Source organism: Rana temporaria, chromosome 4, assembly GCF_905171775.1.
Source record: "Rana temporaria chromosome 4, aRanTem1.1, whole genome shotgun sequence".
NCBI lineage: Eukaryota > Metazoa > Chordata > Amphibia > Anura > Ranidae > Rana > Rana temporaria.
The window spans coordinates 157,039,886-157,053,262 of NC_053492.1; the positions used below are offsets into that span (position 1 = coordinate 157,039,886).

The following is a 13,377-nucleotide window of genomic DNA, read 5'->3' on the forward strand; positions in this document are numbered from 1 at the left end:
TAGGGTTTACATAAACACTATATTATAAACTGTTAGTAATAGATATATGACCGCACCTGATACCCTATACCACCACTGTGCCTATGAAAAATAAAAACAGTGAAAAAAGCTGCCACTTGGTGAAAATAAAGCATATATGTGTAATTAAACCTTTTTAAACAAAAGATGTATAAACAGGAACAATAGTGGCGCTTAAACAATGCAGTATACAGCAAAAATTGTAAATGATAACAATGATTAATGTATGAAACATGGATATTAAAAAATATCACTCAGTTACATGTGCTAAATCAATAGTCCATAAAGCAAAAAAAAAAAAATTCCTGTTTATATACACTATATTGCCAAAAGTATTGGGACGCTTGCCTTGAACTTTAACCACTTGCCGACCAGCCGTCATTAAACGGCTGCAGGTCGGCACATTCCCGCTAATCGGCGTAACTGTACATGGACTCCTTTAAGAGCCATAGCAGGCATGTGCCCGCTGCACGGCGATTGTTGGAGAGAGAGCCAGAACGGGGATCTGTCAATGTAAACACAGATCCCTGTTCTGACAGGGGGGGAGAGACAGATCTGCTGTTCCTAGTGATTAGGAACAGCAAAATGTCTCCTCCTCCAGTCAGTCCCATCCCCCCACAGTTAGAAACACACATGAGGGAAGACGTTTAACCCCTCGATCGCCCTCTAGTGTCAACCCCTTACCTGCCAGTGACATTTACACAGTAATCGGTGCATTTTTATAGCACTGATCGCTGTATAAATGTCAATGGTCCCAAAAATGTGTCAAACGTGTCTGATCTGTCTGTCACAATGTCGCAGTCCTGCTGAAAATTGCAGATCGCCACCATTACTAGTAAAAAATAAATAAAACAATGCCATAAATCTATCCCCTATCTTGTAGATGCTATAACTTTTGCGCAAACGAATCAATATACGCTTATTGCATTTTTTATTTTTTTTTACAAAAAATATGTAGAAGAATACATATTGGCCTAAACTGATGAAGACATTTTGTTTTTGGAAATTTTTTGGGGGGGATATTTTTTATAGCAAGAAGTAAAAAATATATATTTTTTTCAAAATTGTCGCTCTATTTTTGTTTATAGCGCAAAAAATAAAAACTGCAGAGGTGATCAAATGCCACCAAAAGAAATCCCTATTTGTGGGAAAAAGGGACATAGATTTTGTTTGTGTACAACGTTGCATGACCACACAATTTTCAGTTAAAGCGACACAGTGCCGTATGGCAAAAAATTGCCTGGTCATTAAGAGGGCAGATCCTTCCAGGGCTGAAGTGGTTAATGGCATTTCAGTCTTAGACCGTAGGAATGTGTCTATGGGAATGTTTGACCATTCTTCCAGTAACACATTTGTGAGGTCAGGCACTGATGTTGGACGAGAAGGCCTGGCTCACAGTCTTCACTCGAACTCATCCCAAAGGTGTTCTATCGGGTTGAGGTCGGGACTCTGTGTAGCCCAGTCCACTCCAAACTTGCTCATCCACACTATACTGCCAAAAGTGTTGGGCCGCCCCTCCAAATCATTTGATGGAGTGGGGTTTATAGTGAATGGTTGTTTATCAGGGGTTGGGCTTGGCCCCTTAGTTCCAGTGAAGGGAACTTTTAAGGTGTCCGCATACTAAGACACGTTGGACAATTTTATGGTCCCAACATTGTGGGAACAGTTTGGGGACAGCCCCTTCCTTTTCCAACAGGACTGCACACCAGTGCACAAAGCAAGGTCCATAAAGACATGGATGAGTAAGTTCGGGGTGGAGCTTGGGCTGCAAAGGGCTGGCCAACTCAATGTTGAACCCTATGGGCGAAAACAAGAGTGTCTATAAAGTTCATGTGCGTGTAAAGGCAAGTGTCCCAATACTTGTGTGTAGTCAACAGAATGCAGATGCAATTTCTCTAGTGCAAGTTTGAAGATGAAGCCAACATTCTGCTAATCAGTATGACTGTTTAAGAATAATTTATTTATGCAAAATTAAACTGAACTTTTGATTCGAAACCATGTACATATGGCAGTTTACATTGTGCCATAAAATATTGTACTGTAAGTTAATAAAAAACTGTCATAGATGCAGTATATTATTCTGGATCACTAGCTCCATTTCATACGAGAGGGATCAGTTAAAGTTGAATTCCAGGTATGGATTTTTTTGCATGGTTACATTACGGTAGTTCAGCTTGGACCAATATAAGTATGTTCCATTGATCTCCATGAAAGCGGATAGTTGCTGTAGTAGCCACTACTACTAAAGTGTTCCACGCTATCTTTCTGGGTCCTGTGGCCTGCTGCATTGTGAACACAGAGGGTCAGTTGCTTGACATCCAAGTTTGACTAAAGTACCTGCATAAAAAAATCATAAATGGAATTCAGCTTCAAAGGTCCATATCTTGCATGAGCTTTGCATGCATTCAGTTTTGGGATTTGCTGGTCCACAGATCGGCTACACATAGTAAAATAAAGGCACTTGTAATGCATTTTACTTGTATAGCCTTGTTTCTACTCAGTTGGTAGCCCAACTATGTCTATCTATGTATACATCTGCTGTTTGCCCTTCCTTTTAGATAAAGTTCAGATTCTTCACTTTTATTTTTTATTTTCCATCTGACAAGGCAGTACTTTTTAAACTTAATATTTCATCAAGTATAATGCTATTAGAGACTTATTTTCACTTAGTTCACTCATCAGGCAGTGAGATGGCAATAAAAGGGAATGGCTCCTTTGAGACATTAATGCTTTGGAATAAATGATGTGCTAGAACAGAAATTTAATTAATTTACAGAGTATATTGATAGTCCCCTGTTACTGTGCTGTATATTTTTAATCTTCTTTAACATCTGTAGTAAAGTGTTTCAAAACCCCTGCAGTTGAGCAACTAATAGATAATTAAGTAATAAGGGAAGAGGTTTCCAGAGGGAAAGAGATTCTTTTAACGAGTGCTGTCATAATAGGAATATAGCACTGTTCATATGATTTATTGGGACGAAAATATATAATTCTATTATATTTCAAAATAGAAACTGCATCCTTGCTATGTGTTGAGAATCTAGCCATATAAACGTTTTGTGTTCAAGAAAATCGTCACTGCAATAAGAGAAGATTTGTTATGTTTGCGACCTTATGTATTTTTTGTGGAGAGTGACGTTTAAGGGGGAACGATTACTAAAATGAACTTGCCTGTAAATCAAAATAATAGGGATTAGTTAAATCACCTGAAGCTGTAAATGTTGCTTTTTTGAATGGTCATAAACATCCTGATACAGCTAGAATACAACACTTGGCGAAGATAAGGTTGTTAAAAGCTACACTAGAGGGCAGTAATGTGTGCTTCCTAACGGGTAGAATATTTTTTTATGTGACCTGACCAGTAGTTTATTCCTATTCTAAATGAAATGAAGGAAGGAAGGTGTTGGCTATACATGTACTGCTTCAACAAATCATGCAAATCATTAAGGGGCGCAGAGGAAGGACCCATCTTTTCAGATAGGGGACAATGTTGTACTGGGGGAGACATCCACCTCTCTGTGGTTGCATGGAATATTTTAAATCACTTCCTCAATTATACTGTACTTGATTTTAAAGAAATCCAAGTCCCTAAAGAATAGAACTTTGGGAGATGGGTATGATGAAAATAAATATATGCAGATTTGATGAAGAAAAAAAATAAACAGCAGCTACAAATACTGTAGTGGCTAACTTTTAATAAAAGGACCAGGCCAGTTCTTTACCAGTCTTTGGGTTCTCGGCACCGGCAAGTTTGCTTAGGAAGCTGGCTCCTTGCGACTTCACAGCCGACTTTCCACTGCATGCACAAACCGCTCTGCACTTCCTGAATGGTCCTGAACCTGTGACTTGTCTCAGAAGGCTGCGGGCAAAGGAGGGGGGGGGCACTTCTACTTGGATCACATTGGCAATCTGAGCCGAAGTGTGAGTCAGTACCTGTCAAAACCAGGTTCCTGCACCCCCCAAAAAAAGGATCCAAAAGTGATAGGGGAGGGGGGGGGCAGATAAGGGCAGACCTTACTCTTTTGGATAAGGTTCCACATTAAATTTATTATACAATGATAATGATTAAATAATGACATCAAAGAATATGGTCAGCATGTGTTCTTCAGGTCAGCTGTAATTGATATGTGTACTGTTTGGCTTAATATATAAATTGTGTATTTAGACTACTTATGTATGAATTTGGTTATTTTTTTTATAGTACATAAAGGCCTGGGCAGCAGGGCTAATCGAAAAGTGTGGATATATAGTAGATCTAAAATTTCCTTTTTTCTTGTATGAAGAACCCTAATTCATGGAATTTACAAGAACTTTGAGTATTTGATTTTTGGCATATTAAAAGCCTGTCAAAACTTGGGCCAAATTGGAAACCCTACAATCTTCCATTTTCTATTTTTTAGTAAGTGAATTATGCTATCTTTGTATTGGGGTGTCGCAATCCTTAGTCACATTTTATCAGCCTTCTCTAATATATCAACTGCTAAAATATAAATTCACAGAAAACTGGTCAAATTTTAAAAAAATTACCCAAAAATATATTTTTTACATGCTGCTCTGTTTTACCGCATAACAGTAAGGCCCCTTTCACATTGGGGCGTTTTTCATGCGGTACAGCGCTAAAAATAGCGCTGCTATACCACATGAAAAAACCTGCCCTGTAGTGTTCAATGTGAAAGCCCGAAGGCTTTCACATTGAAGCGGTGCGCTAGCAGGAGCGCTCCAAAAGTCCTGCTAGCCGCATCTTTACCGCGGTATAGGAGCAGGCGGTATTAACCCTTTTTCGGCCGCTAGCGGGGGTTAAAACCTCACGGCTAGCGCCCGAATATCGCGGTAAATACGACGGTATAGCCGCGCTATACTGTCACCGCGGCTCCGCGCCTCAATGTGAAAGAGGTCTAAGGATTTGCAAGGTGACAATCCATTATTCTCCCCTGCTTACAGGACAGCTGCAGCATGCTCTAATGTTTACATCCTATGCCCTATATTTTCCTTAGCACTGGCTGTGCAGTGATCCCTCAGACTTTTACAGTAGTGTCTCCCAAGATTGGATTTTTTTTAAGACATTCCAGAAGAAGGCATTTGTTGCTTTAACACCGCAATAAACCTAAAACAAATTATGCTGATCCTGATGCTAACGAGTGCGGAGTTATTCTAATACTCTTATCCCTTGCTTTTCTTAGTTTTTGTAGTGAAGAATACTAATTTTTTTTGTTTGTTTTTTGTTTTAGCAAAAGCTGATGAAGCTTTAAGAGCAAGAGAGAAGAGTGAAGAAGATGTCCGAAAACGTAAAGAAGAAGGTAAGTACTTTTGTGCTTTTTTAACTGAAAACTGTTTTTTTCCAGGACTGCATTTATAGTAACCCGTGTAGCTGCTGTGTTGCCCATTGTTGCAAGGCCTCATGGTCTAAAGAAAAGGAGACTGACTTCCAATCTAACTAGCGCTATAGAAAATATTGTTTTTTAAAAGTTGCGGTGACAGACCCACATTGCCATGTGATTTATTTGAGAGAATTTAATCACTGGCTTCAAAGAGGAAGTAGGTTTTCTTTACTGAACAAACCAGTGGATTAATTTTTAGTGTACATTTAACTCTGCTTCTCCTTGCAAATATTTTAATTGCATTTGGTATAATTTTTGTATGGATGTAATGTAACATCAAAATGCTCCACTTCCTGTAACAAATGTAATAATCTGTGTGTTCTGTTTTAAACTATTAATTGACAGAGGAAGAATGATAAGATTTATTGAGTGGAATGTAGTCATTCTCCAATGTCTTTGTAGGTCTGTCTACTTCTAAGAATTTATTTATCTCTACTTTGAGTTATTATTCATAGTAAGAAAAAGCAAATGCCTGTAATCATCTTTAGAGGTTTAGGATATTGAAGTTTAAACATACTTTTCATTGATCATTTAAAAAAAAATAACTTTTTTTTCAGTGTAATGAGAGATTTAAATAATGTATGCAAAACTGTTCTCACTTCAAACTAAGCTGGGCACTCATTTCATCTAAAGAATGTCTTTTTTTCTCTTATGTTAATTTGCTAATTATGTTAGCCAGGTATCCAGTTTAATGCATGATAAAGAAATGAATTGCAGATTTAATGGTGATTAATAGAGTTAAGACTGCAATGCAGTTTTCTTTTTCTTTGATTAGTTTTACATGTGGTTGCTTAGTGGTCCTGTTTATTCTAGAGGTATCAAAACTTTGCATATGTCTTCAAATATCTGTTTTTTGTGCGCACTGCTACGGGGGTCACAGGAAAAAAGCTGCACTTTGGAAACACAGAGTGGTCCTGGGAGCAAGCCTGGATGAGTGCCCCCATAGGAACCGAGAAGAGGAGGATCAGGGCTGCTCTGTGCAAAACCATTGCGCAGAGTAGGCAAGTATAACATGTTTGGTGTAAAAAATGGTTTACAATCACTTTAATGCTTATTAGCAAATACATAATTTATAATAACAACAAACATAATCAGTTTTTTTACCTAAACCATGTTTAAAACTAAAGTGCTTTGCCGCAAGCATACAATTATCAAATAAAATACGAAGTGTACAAACAAAAATCATAAACTATAGTGATAAGTGAGGTAAAAACAAATATGTTGAATGATTTTAAAAGTTTCATGCATGCTAGTATCTCAAATTCTCTGGAAGAGAGTTTTGAAGCTAGGGATCCTATTATCACTAACACTTACTTTGAATCAGCTACTTATTTTATTTTTTTAAGTTTATGAAAAACAGTATTGTCCTTTTAAATATTGTAGCTCAATTCTGTGTATGGCAGTTGAATTGTAAGTAAAATGCCTAAATGTGAACTCCATAGAATGTGACATGTTGTTTCATATGTGATCACGAAAAAGCTTGTAGCCCTGCTCAAAGCTAGAAGAGTATTCCCCCCTGTGCTCAGAATATGGGAGCAGGCGTCTGAGTTCACTGATCCAGAAGTGTTGGTGTACCGTAGCTGAGATGCCGCTCAGACCAACCCAGTGCTTATGCGGTGTATGGCCTCAGCCAGCGATGCTTTGACCACACCCACTGATGCATTTCGCCTGCTCACCAGGTCTTGGTTACAGAGGTCATATGTTTTATATGTTGCAGCATATCAAGTTTACACATACAAGTATAGGACTAGAGCACAAATTTCAACCCAATTGTGTGTTTGTTATAAATAGTACCAATAGCCAAACAATTTAAAAAAGAAAAAGCTACTTACTGTTAAGTTAAAGGAACACTAAAGGCAAACTTTTTTTTTTAATAACAAACATGTTATACTTACCTCCACTGTGCAGCTCGTTTTGCACAGAGTGTCCCCTAACCCTGTGTTCTGGGATCCCTCGGCGGCTGTCTCGGCTCCTCCTCGCAAAAGCTTTCCACCTTTGAGCGAGCGAGCTCGCATGGTGGAAAGCTTTTGCGAGCGCTCCCGTGATACAGCGGCCGGCATAGCCGCCGACTGTATTACTCGTCCCTGTGCCGTGTCATCCGCTGTGATTGACAGCAGCGCCAGCCAATGGCTGCGTGCTGCTATCAATCTGTCCAGCCTAGCCAGTCAACGGGCAGGCTGGGAACCGAAGAGGATCACGTGGACGCGTGCGGGACTTTCGAGGGGTCAGGTAAGTAAAACGGGGGTTGGGGGGGGCGGTAACGTCGGATGTTTTTTCACCTTAATGCATAGGATGCATTAAGGTGAAAAAACAATTACCTTTACAACCCCTTTAAGGCTTTCCTTTTTTGTTTTGTTTTTGCTATGACAGACTTTAAAACCAGGCTGATTTTTGTGTTGGAGTATTTCTTTGAAGATAATCGATTGAATAAAACCAATTTATTTTTTTTCAAATAATTGTTTCGGGGAAAAATGTAAGAATGGAAATATCTATCCAATTACTAAGCAGACTGAAGCTGACCGTTGCAGTTATAAGATATTGCAAAATACCAACACACAATGAACTACAACGATCTTGAATGTGTCATCTAAAAGGAGTTTATAGCCTGTTTAAAAAAGTAATAGAACAGCTTTAACAGTGATATCACATATACAAATACTACTGTTAAAGTGGTATTAAACCCCTTATTTTCCTTTATTTCCCCTCCTGATCCTGCCAGTAACACACTTCCTGTCTTAGGGTGTCTGCATTCTGGATGAAGTAGTAAAGCAGACACCTTTGGGCAGCAGGATTGTCAGTCTGGGGGAGGTAGCATTAGACTTACAGATTTACATGGACTTGGCTATTAAATTAAAGTGATTATTTTTTTTTATAATAAACATGTATTCTTTACCATACACCACGGGACATAGAGTGAGGCTATTATTCCTTACTGTGTTAAGTCTCTAACTCCAGGTGAATGGACATTGGTAGACCAAAGGTCTTTAGACAGGAAGTGATCCCCTATATAACCCCTTCCATACAGGAAGTACATTCAGTTTTTTATCAGTGTCTTGTGGATGGGCAAATTTGTTTGAGCTCTTTTGAGCTCCAGGTCTTGTGTCCCAGCAGGCTTATATGGTTAGATAAATGGTAACCAAGCCTCACAAAGAAGGCACAAGAACCCAGTGTGGTTTTGCCTGTAATGTGACCTCCGGGAACTGGATCCTGCTTAGTGGAATCCTGGACACCACAGAGCTAAGGGATTCCTGCAGGGTGCTGTACAGGTCCAAGGGAAGCGACCTTAAAACATGAAAAGGGTACCCAGTCCTTGACCGAACCCGCTGTGATGGGTGAAGATCATGCTCTTAGTTTCTATGGTTGCCCTGTGCCTGGACGGGTAAGTGATATCCCCCCTTATTTTTTGTGGGGTGCCCCATGTGTGTAACAAACTGTCAATCTAGCTAAGGCTGGACACCTCCTTTTTGCCTAAGGTGGTGTCAGTCTTTCATTTGAATCGGCATTATTTTGCCTTCTTTTTCCTACTCGGCCTCGTTCGATGGAAGAGAAACGACTGCACTCCTTGGATGAAGTGCGAGCAGTCAGAGTTTATTTGTCTAGATATGATGAGATCCAAGGATCACAGTCCTTTTTTTGTTTTACCAGAAGGATCCAAGAAGGGGCAAGCAGAATCCAAGGCAATTGCCATTAGATCTGTCAATTGGTTATTCAGGCCTACGGTCTGAAACGTAAGGCTTCGCCCTTCAGGGTGAGAGCTTATTCTACCAGGCTGCTACTTGGTCTGCAGTGCATACAGGCCTACGGTCTGAAACGTAAGGCTTCGCCCCTTCAGGGTGAGAGCTTATTCTACCAGGCTGCTACTTGCAGTGCATACATTCACCAAATTTTATCAAGTGGATGTTCGAGCAGCCTAGGATTCGGCTTTCGGCCGCAGTGTAATGCGAGCTGCTGTATAGGTCGAATGGCTATTGTTTTGTCAAGGTGTCTCCCTCCCCTCAAGGCTATTGCTCTGGGATATCCCATTAAGTAAGGAATAATAGCCTCACTCTGTGTTTCGTAATGTATGATAAAAAATAGGATTTTTTTGTCATACTTGCCTGTAAAATCCTTTTCTTCCAGTACATTACGAGACACAGAGGTCCCTCCCCTCTTTTTGAGGATTAAGGGCTTGCTACAATGCTTAACCCTTCACATACAGAAAGTACTTATAGAGTGGATCACTTCCTATCTAAGGACCTTTGGTCTACCAGTGTCCATTCACCTGGAGATGCAGTATAACTCAGTAAGTAAGGAATAATAGCCTCACTCTGTACCCGTGATGTACTCAAAGAAAAGGACTTTACAGGTAAGTATGGCGAAAAAATCCTTTCATACTTGCCTGCTTTGTGCAATAGTTTTGCACACAGTGGCCCCGAACCTCTAATGGCATCCCCCACTGGTGCTCTCTGCTCCTCCTCCTTTCCGAGAGCCTGAATGCATAGCAAGCCACTTGGTATGGGGACACTCATGCAGGAATATAAATAAATGGTGATTCTGCGCAACATATCACACTAATGGAATAGTGATATCACATAAGCAAGATAAATGTAAGAGCTGACAAATAATCAGCATATAGTATTAAATGCAAAGAGAATAGTGAGTCCAAATATAAATATATATATACTCAAATAGTGAATAGTGAGTCCAAAATATATAATACTCATAAGGCGAATGTGCAAAGATATATAAAGAATATTGTGCAAAAAAAACGGAATGGAAGTTCAATCCCAATAGTAAACACAAATCAGCTGTCAGGGCAGATATTCTGAATGCACTGGATGAAGGTGAGCACCAGCTCTATGGTGTGAGTGCACGGCCGTGCGATAGAAGATAAACCAGATCCCTGGCTGAGCTCCCGGGACTCTTACCTCTCAGCCCTCCTAAATGGGCATTGATGTACAGGTCACTCGCAGCCTTCTATGGGTGGTCCCTGATGTTTCCTCTCTTGATCTGATGGATCCTTCCTTAATTGGGACAGATGCTCCTCAAAACCAGATGGATGATGTGGGTTATAAGAGAGAGAGAGAGAGGGGACTCCCATAGTGAGGTAACGTTTGGTGCAGGTAAAATATGTTTATTGAGGAAAAACCTGCACTTACATTAAAAGAAAAAGAAAAGTGCAACGAGGAAACAAACAAGCGGTGTTTGAATCGCCAGCTTACGTCACTCCGGGTGTACGTCCTCCAATTCCAGGAATTGGAGGACGTACACCCGGAGTGACGTAAGCTGGCGATTCAAACGCCGCTTGTTTGTTTCCTCGTTGCACTTTTATTTTTCTTTTAATGTAAGTGCAGGTTTTTCCTCAATAAACATATTTTACCTGCACCAAACGTTACCTCACTATGGGAGTCCCCTCTCTCTCTCTCTCTCTCTTATAACCCACATCATCCATCTGGTTTTGAGGAGCATCTGTCCCAATTAAGGAAGGATCCATCAGATCAAGAGAGGAAACATCAGGGACCACCCATAGAAGGCTGCGAGTGACCTGTACATCAATGCCCATTTAGGAGGGCTGAGAGGTAAGAGTCCCGGGAGCTCAGCCAGGGATCTGGTTTATCTTCTATCGCACGGCCGTGCACTCACACCATAGAGCTGGTGCTCACCTTCATCCAGTGCATTCAGAATATCTGCCCTGACAGCTGATTTGTGTTTACTATTGGGATTGAACTTCCATTCCGGTTTTTTTTGCACAATATTCTTTATATATCTTTGCACATTCGCCTTATGAGTATTATATATTTTGGACTCACTATTCACTATTTGAGTATATATATATTTATATTTGGACTCACTATTCTCTTTGCATTTAATACTATATGCTGATTATTTGTCAGCTCTTACATTTATCTTGCTTATGTGATATCACTATTCCATTAGTGTGATATGTTGCGCAGAATCACCATTTATTTATATTCCTGTTTTATGTCATGTAAACATAATTAGGTTTTGCTGCACTATATATTTTTGGTGGATTCACTCATTTAGGATCCATTTTAGCGCAAAAGCACTTGTCACTTTAGACACTCATGCAGGATTGATCCCAGGCCAGGCTGTGTGCGTCTATTGATACACAGTATGACTCGGCCCTGCTCCTTTCTCACAGGATTTGATTGACAGCAGCAGGAGTCATGTATGGAGAGAGAGCAGTGCTGGATCGAGATTGGGCTCAGGTAAGTATTAAGGAGGGGGGCTGAGCTGAAAAAATTTTCAGGTCACCTTTTTTTACCTTAATGCAGAGAATTCTATAAGGTATAAAAAAAAAACTTTTAGCCCTTACAATCACTTTAAAGCTGAACTCCAGGGTTGGTTTACTAAAGGAAAACAGGTTATAAGAGAAGTTGCCCCAGAGCTCAGTAAATGTGGTGAGGATTAACTGTACAAAGAATACCCATTCACACGAAAGAACATTTTTAAAATAAAACAGCATTTTCATTGGACATTGTTAAATGATGAAAGTCAGCAGACTTGTTTACTAAGCTATGGGGCAAATACCCCTATAATTTGGAACTTTTCTTGCAAAATTTTACATTTTATTTGCCTTTAGTAAATCAACCCCATTGACTGCTTGCCCATCAGTAGAGATCATGTTGGATTAGGCCTAGAATTTTACTTATGTAGCCAACATTGGAGGAGTCTTAGATTAGCAGTTTCTCCAGCAATGGTAAGGATTTTGATGCCTTATATTTCTTCCCTTACTCTTACTACTTCATCCTGGAAATACATTTTACAATTAAAATTTGATATTGGGGTGCTTCTAATTCTGCAGCCATTGGAGCAAGCCAACAGCAGAATAAGTGTATGATTGAGGAAAAGTGATCACAGCAATGACTTCAGATCGGTGCAAATTATTGAGGTTGGGGCTTTTTTTTTTCTTTGCTGGTTATGCAGAGATAAACTGAGGTTTTGCTTTACCGATTATAGGCAAAACTGGCCAATTTTTTTTTAATCCCTCTGAATTTAGGCATATCAATAGGTCCAATCCAGTCAACTTTACTGATGATGGGATATCGGAAATGGGAAGTCCACCTCTAACTACTATATGACCCTTTACTCATTGCATTGTAGTCTTGGATATTGCATAAATGCAATTTTTGTGTAACAGGCTGGACAAGAGACAGCTAGCCGTGTATAGCAAGCTTTAGGCTAGTCAAGGTGATCAGACTTGCCATTCACTTCTGTGCACTATTCAAAGGCTTTCACGTAAACCAAGAGCAAGCCGAAATCTTGGAAGAATGTGAATGGCTTGTGCTGTAACCACCTAAAATGAAATACAAGTTTTAAGTGGGCTAACCATTTTTATTTAGTTTACTTTTCTGTCTGTGGGAGGTGGAGAGAATATTTACACAGCATTTCCTATATAGTTGTATAACATTTGTTTGCTAGCTCTGTGCTACTGCCCCTTATTTTCTTTAGATTTATTTTCTCAAATTTTTTATTCTGCAATGTGTGCATTTTATAAAAGTTGTTTCACTTACCTATACGTATATGATATGACTTTTGCATACAAAAAAAGTAAGCAGACTGTTGAAAACAATGGCTACATATATGCTGTCATTTCTTGTTTATGTAGAAAATCTTAACTTCTTGCCCTCTTAGCAGGTTATTGGATTGTACATATTTTATTTCTTTGCATTTTTATTGTTATACACTGTAAAATGATTTGTAGCTGTCACATTACTGAAATCCCCTAGAGCTGTTTGGTAAGGGTTATTTTTCTTATTTTAAATATTACATTTATTATTACCCTCCAGAACCAGTTAATTTAATTTACTGAAATGCACAATATTAAACATAACATACATTTAATTCACCCTAATGTCTAATTTTTTAATGGTGTATTCTTAATTTTACAACTTCTCTGTGACGGTTGCTTGCAAATTGCATTTTATGATTTGTAGGATAAAGGTGATGTTCTGATCAACTATGTTTTGTATTAATGCTT

At 39.3% G+C, this 13,377-nt stretch overlaps 1 protein-coding gene across 2 annotated transcripts in view; it reads left to right on the forward strand.

The window, feature by feature from the left end:
* Positions 1-13,377, forward strand: part of RSRC1 (arginine and serine rich coiled-coil 1) — a 486,535-nt gene that overhangs the window by 359,872 nt on the left and 113,286 nt on the right. For both annotated transcript variants that reach the window (XM_040349251.1, XM_040349250.1), the window contains exon 7: positions 5,247-5,315. In XM_040349251.1, the coding sequence (XP_040205185.1) occupies positions 5,247-5,315 (69 nt within the window). The remainder of the gene's footprint in view (positions 1-5,246; positions 5,316-13,377) is intronic.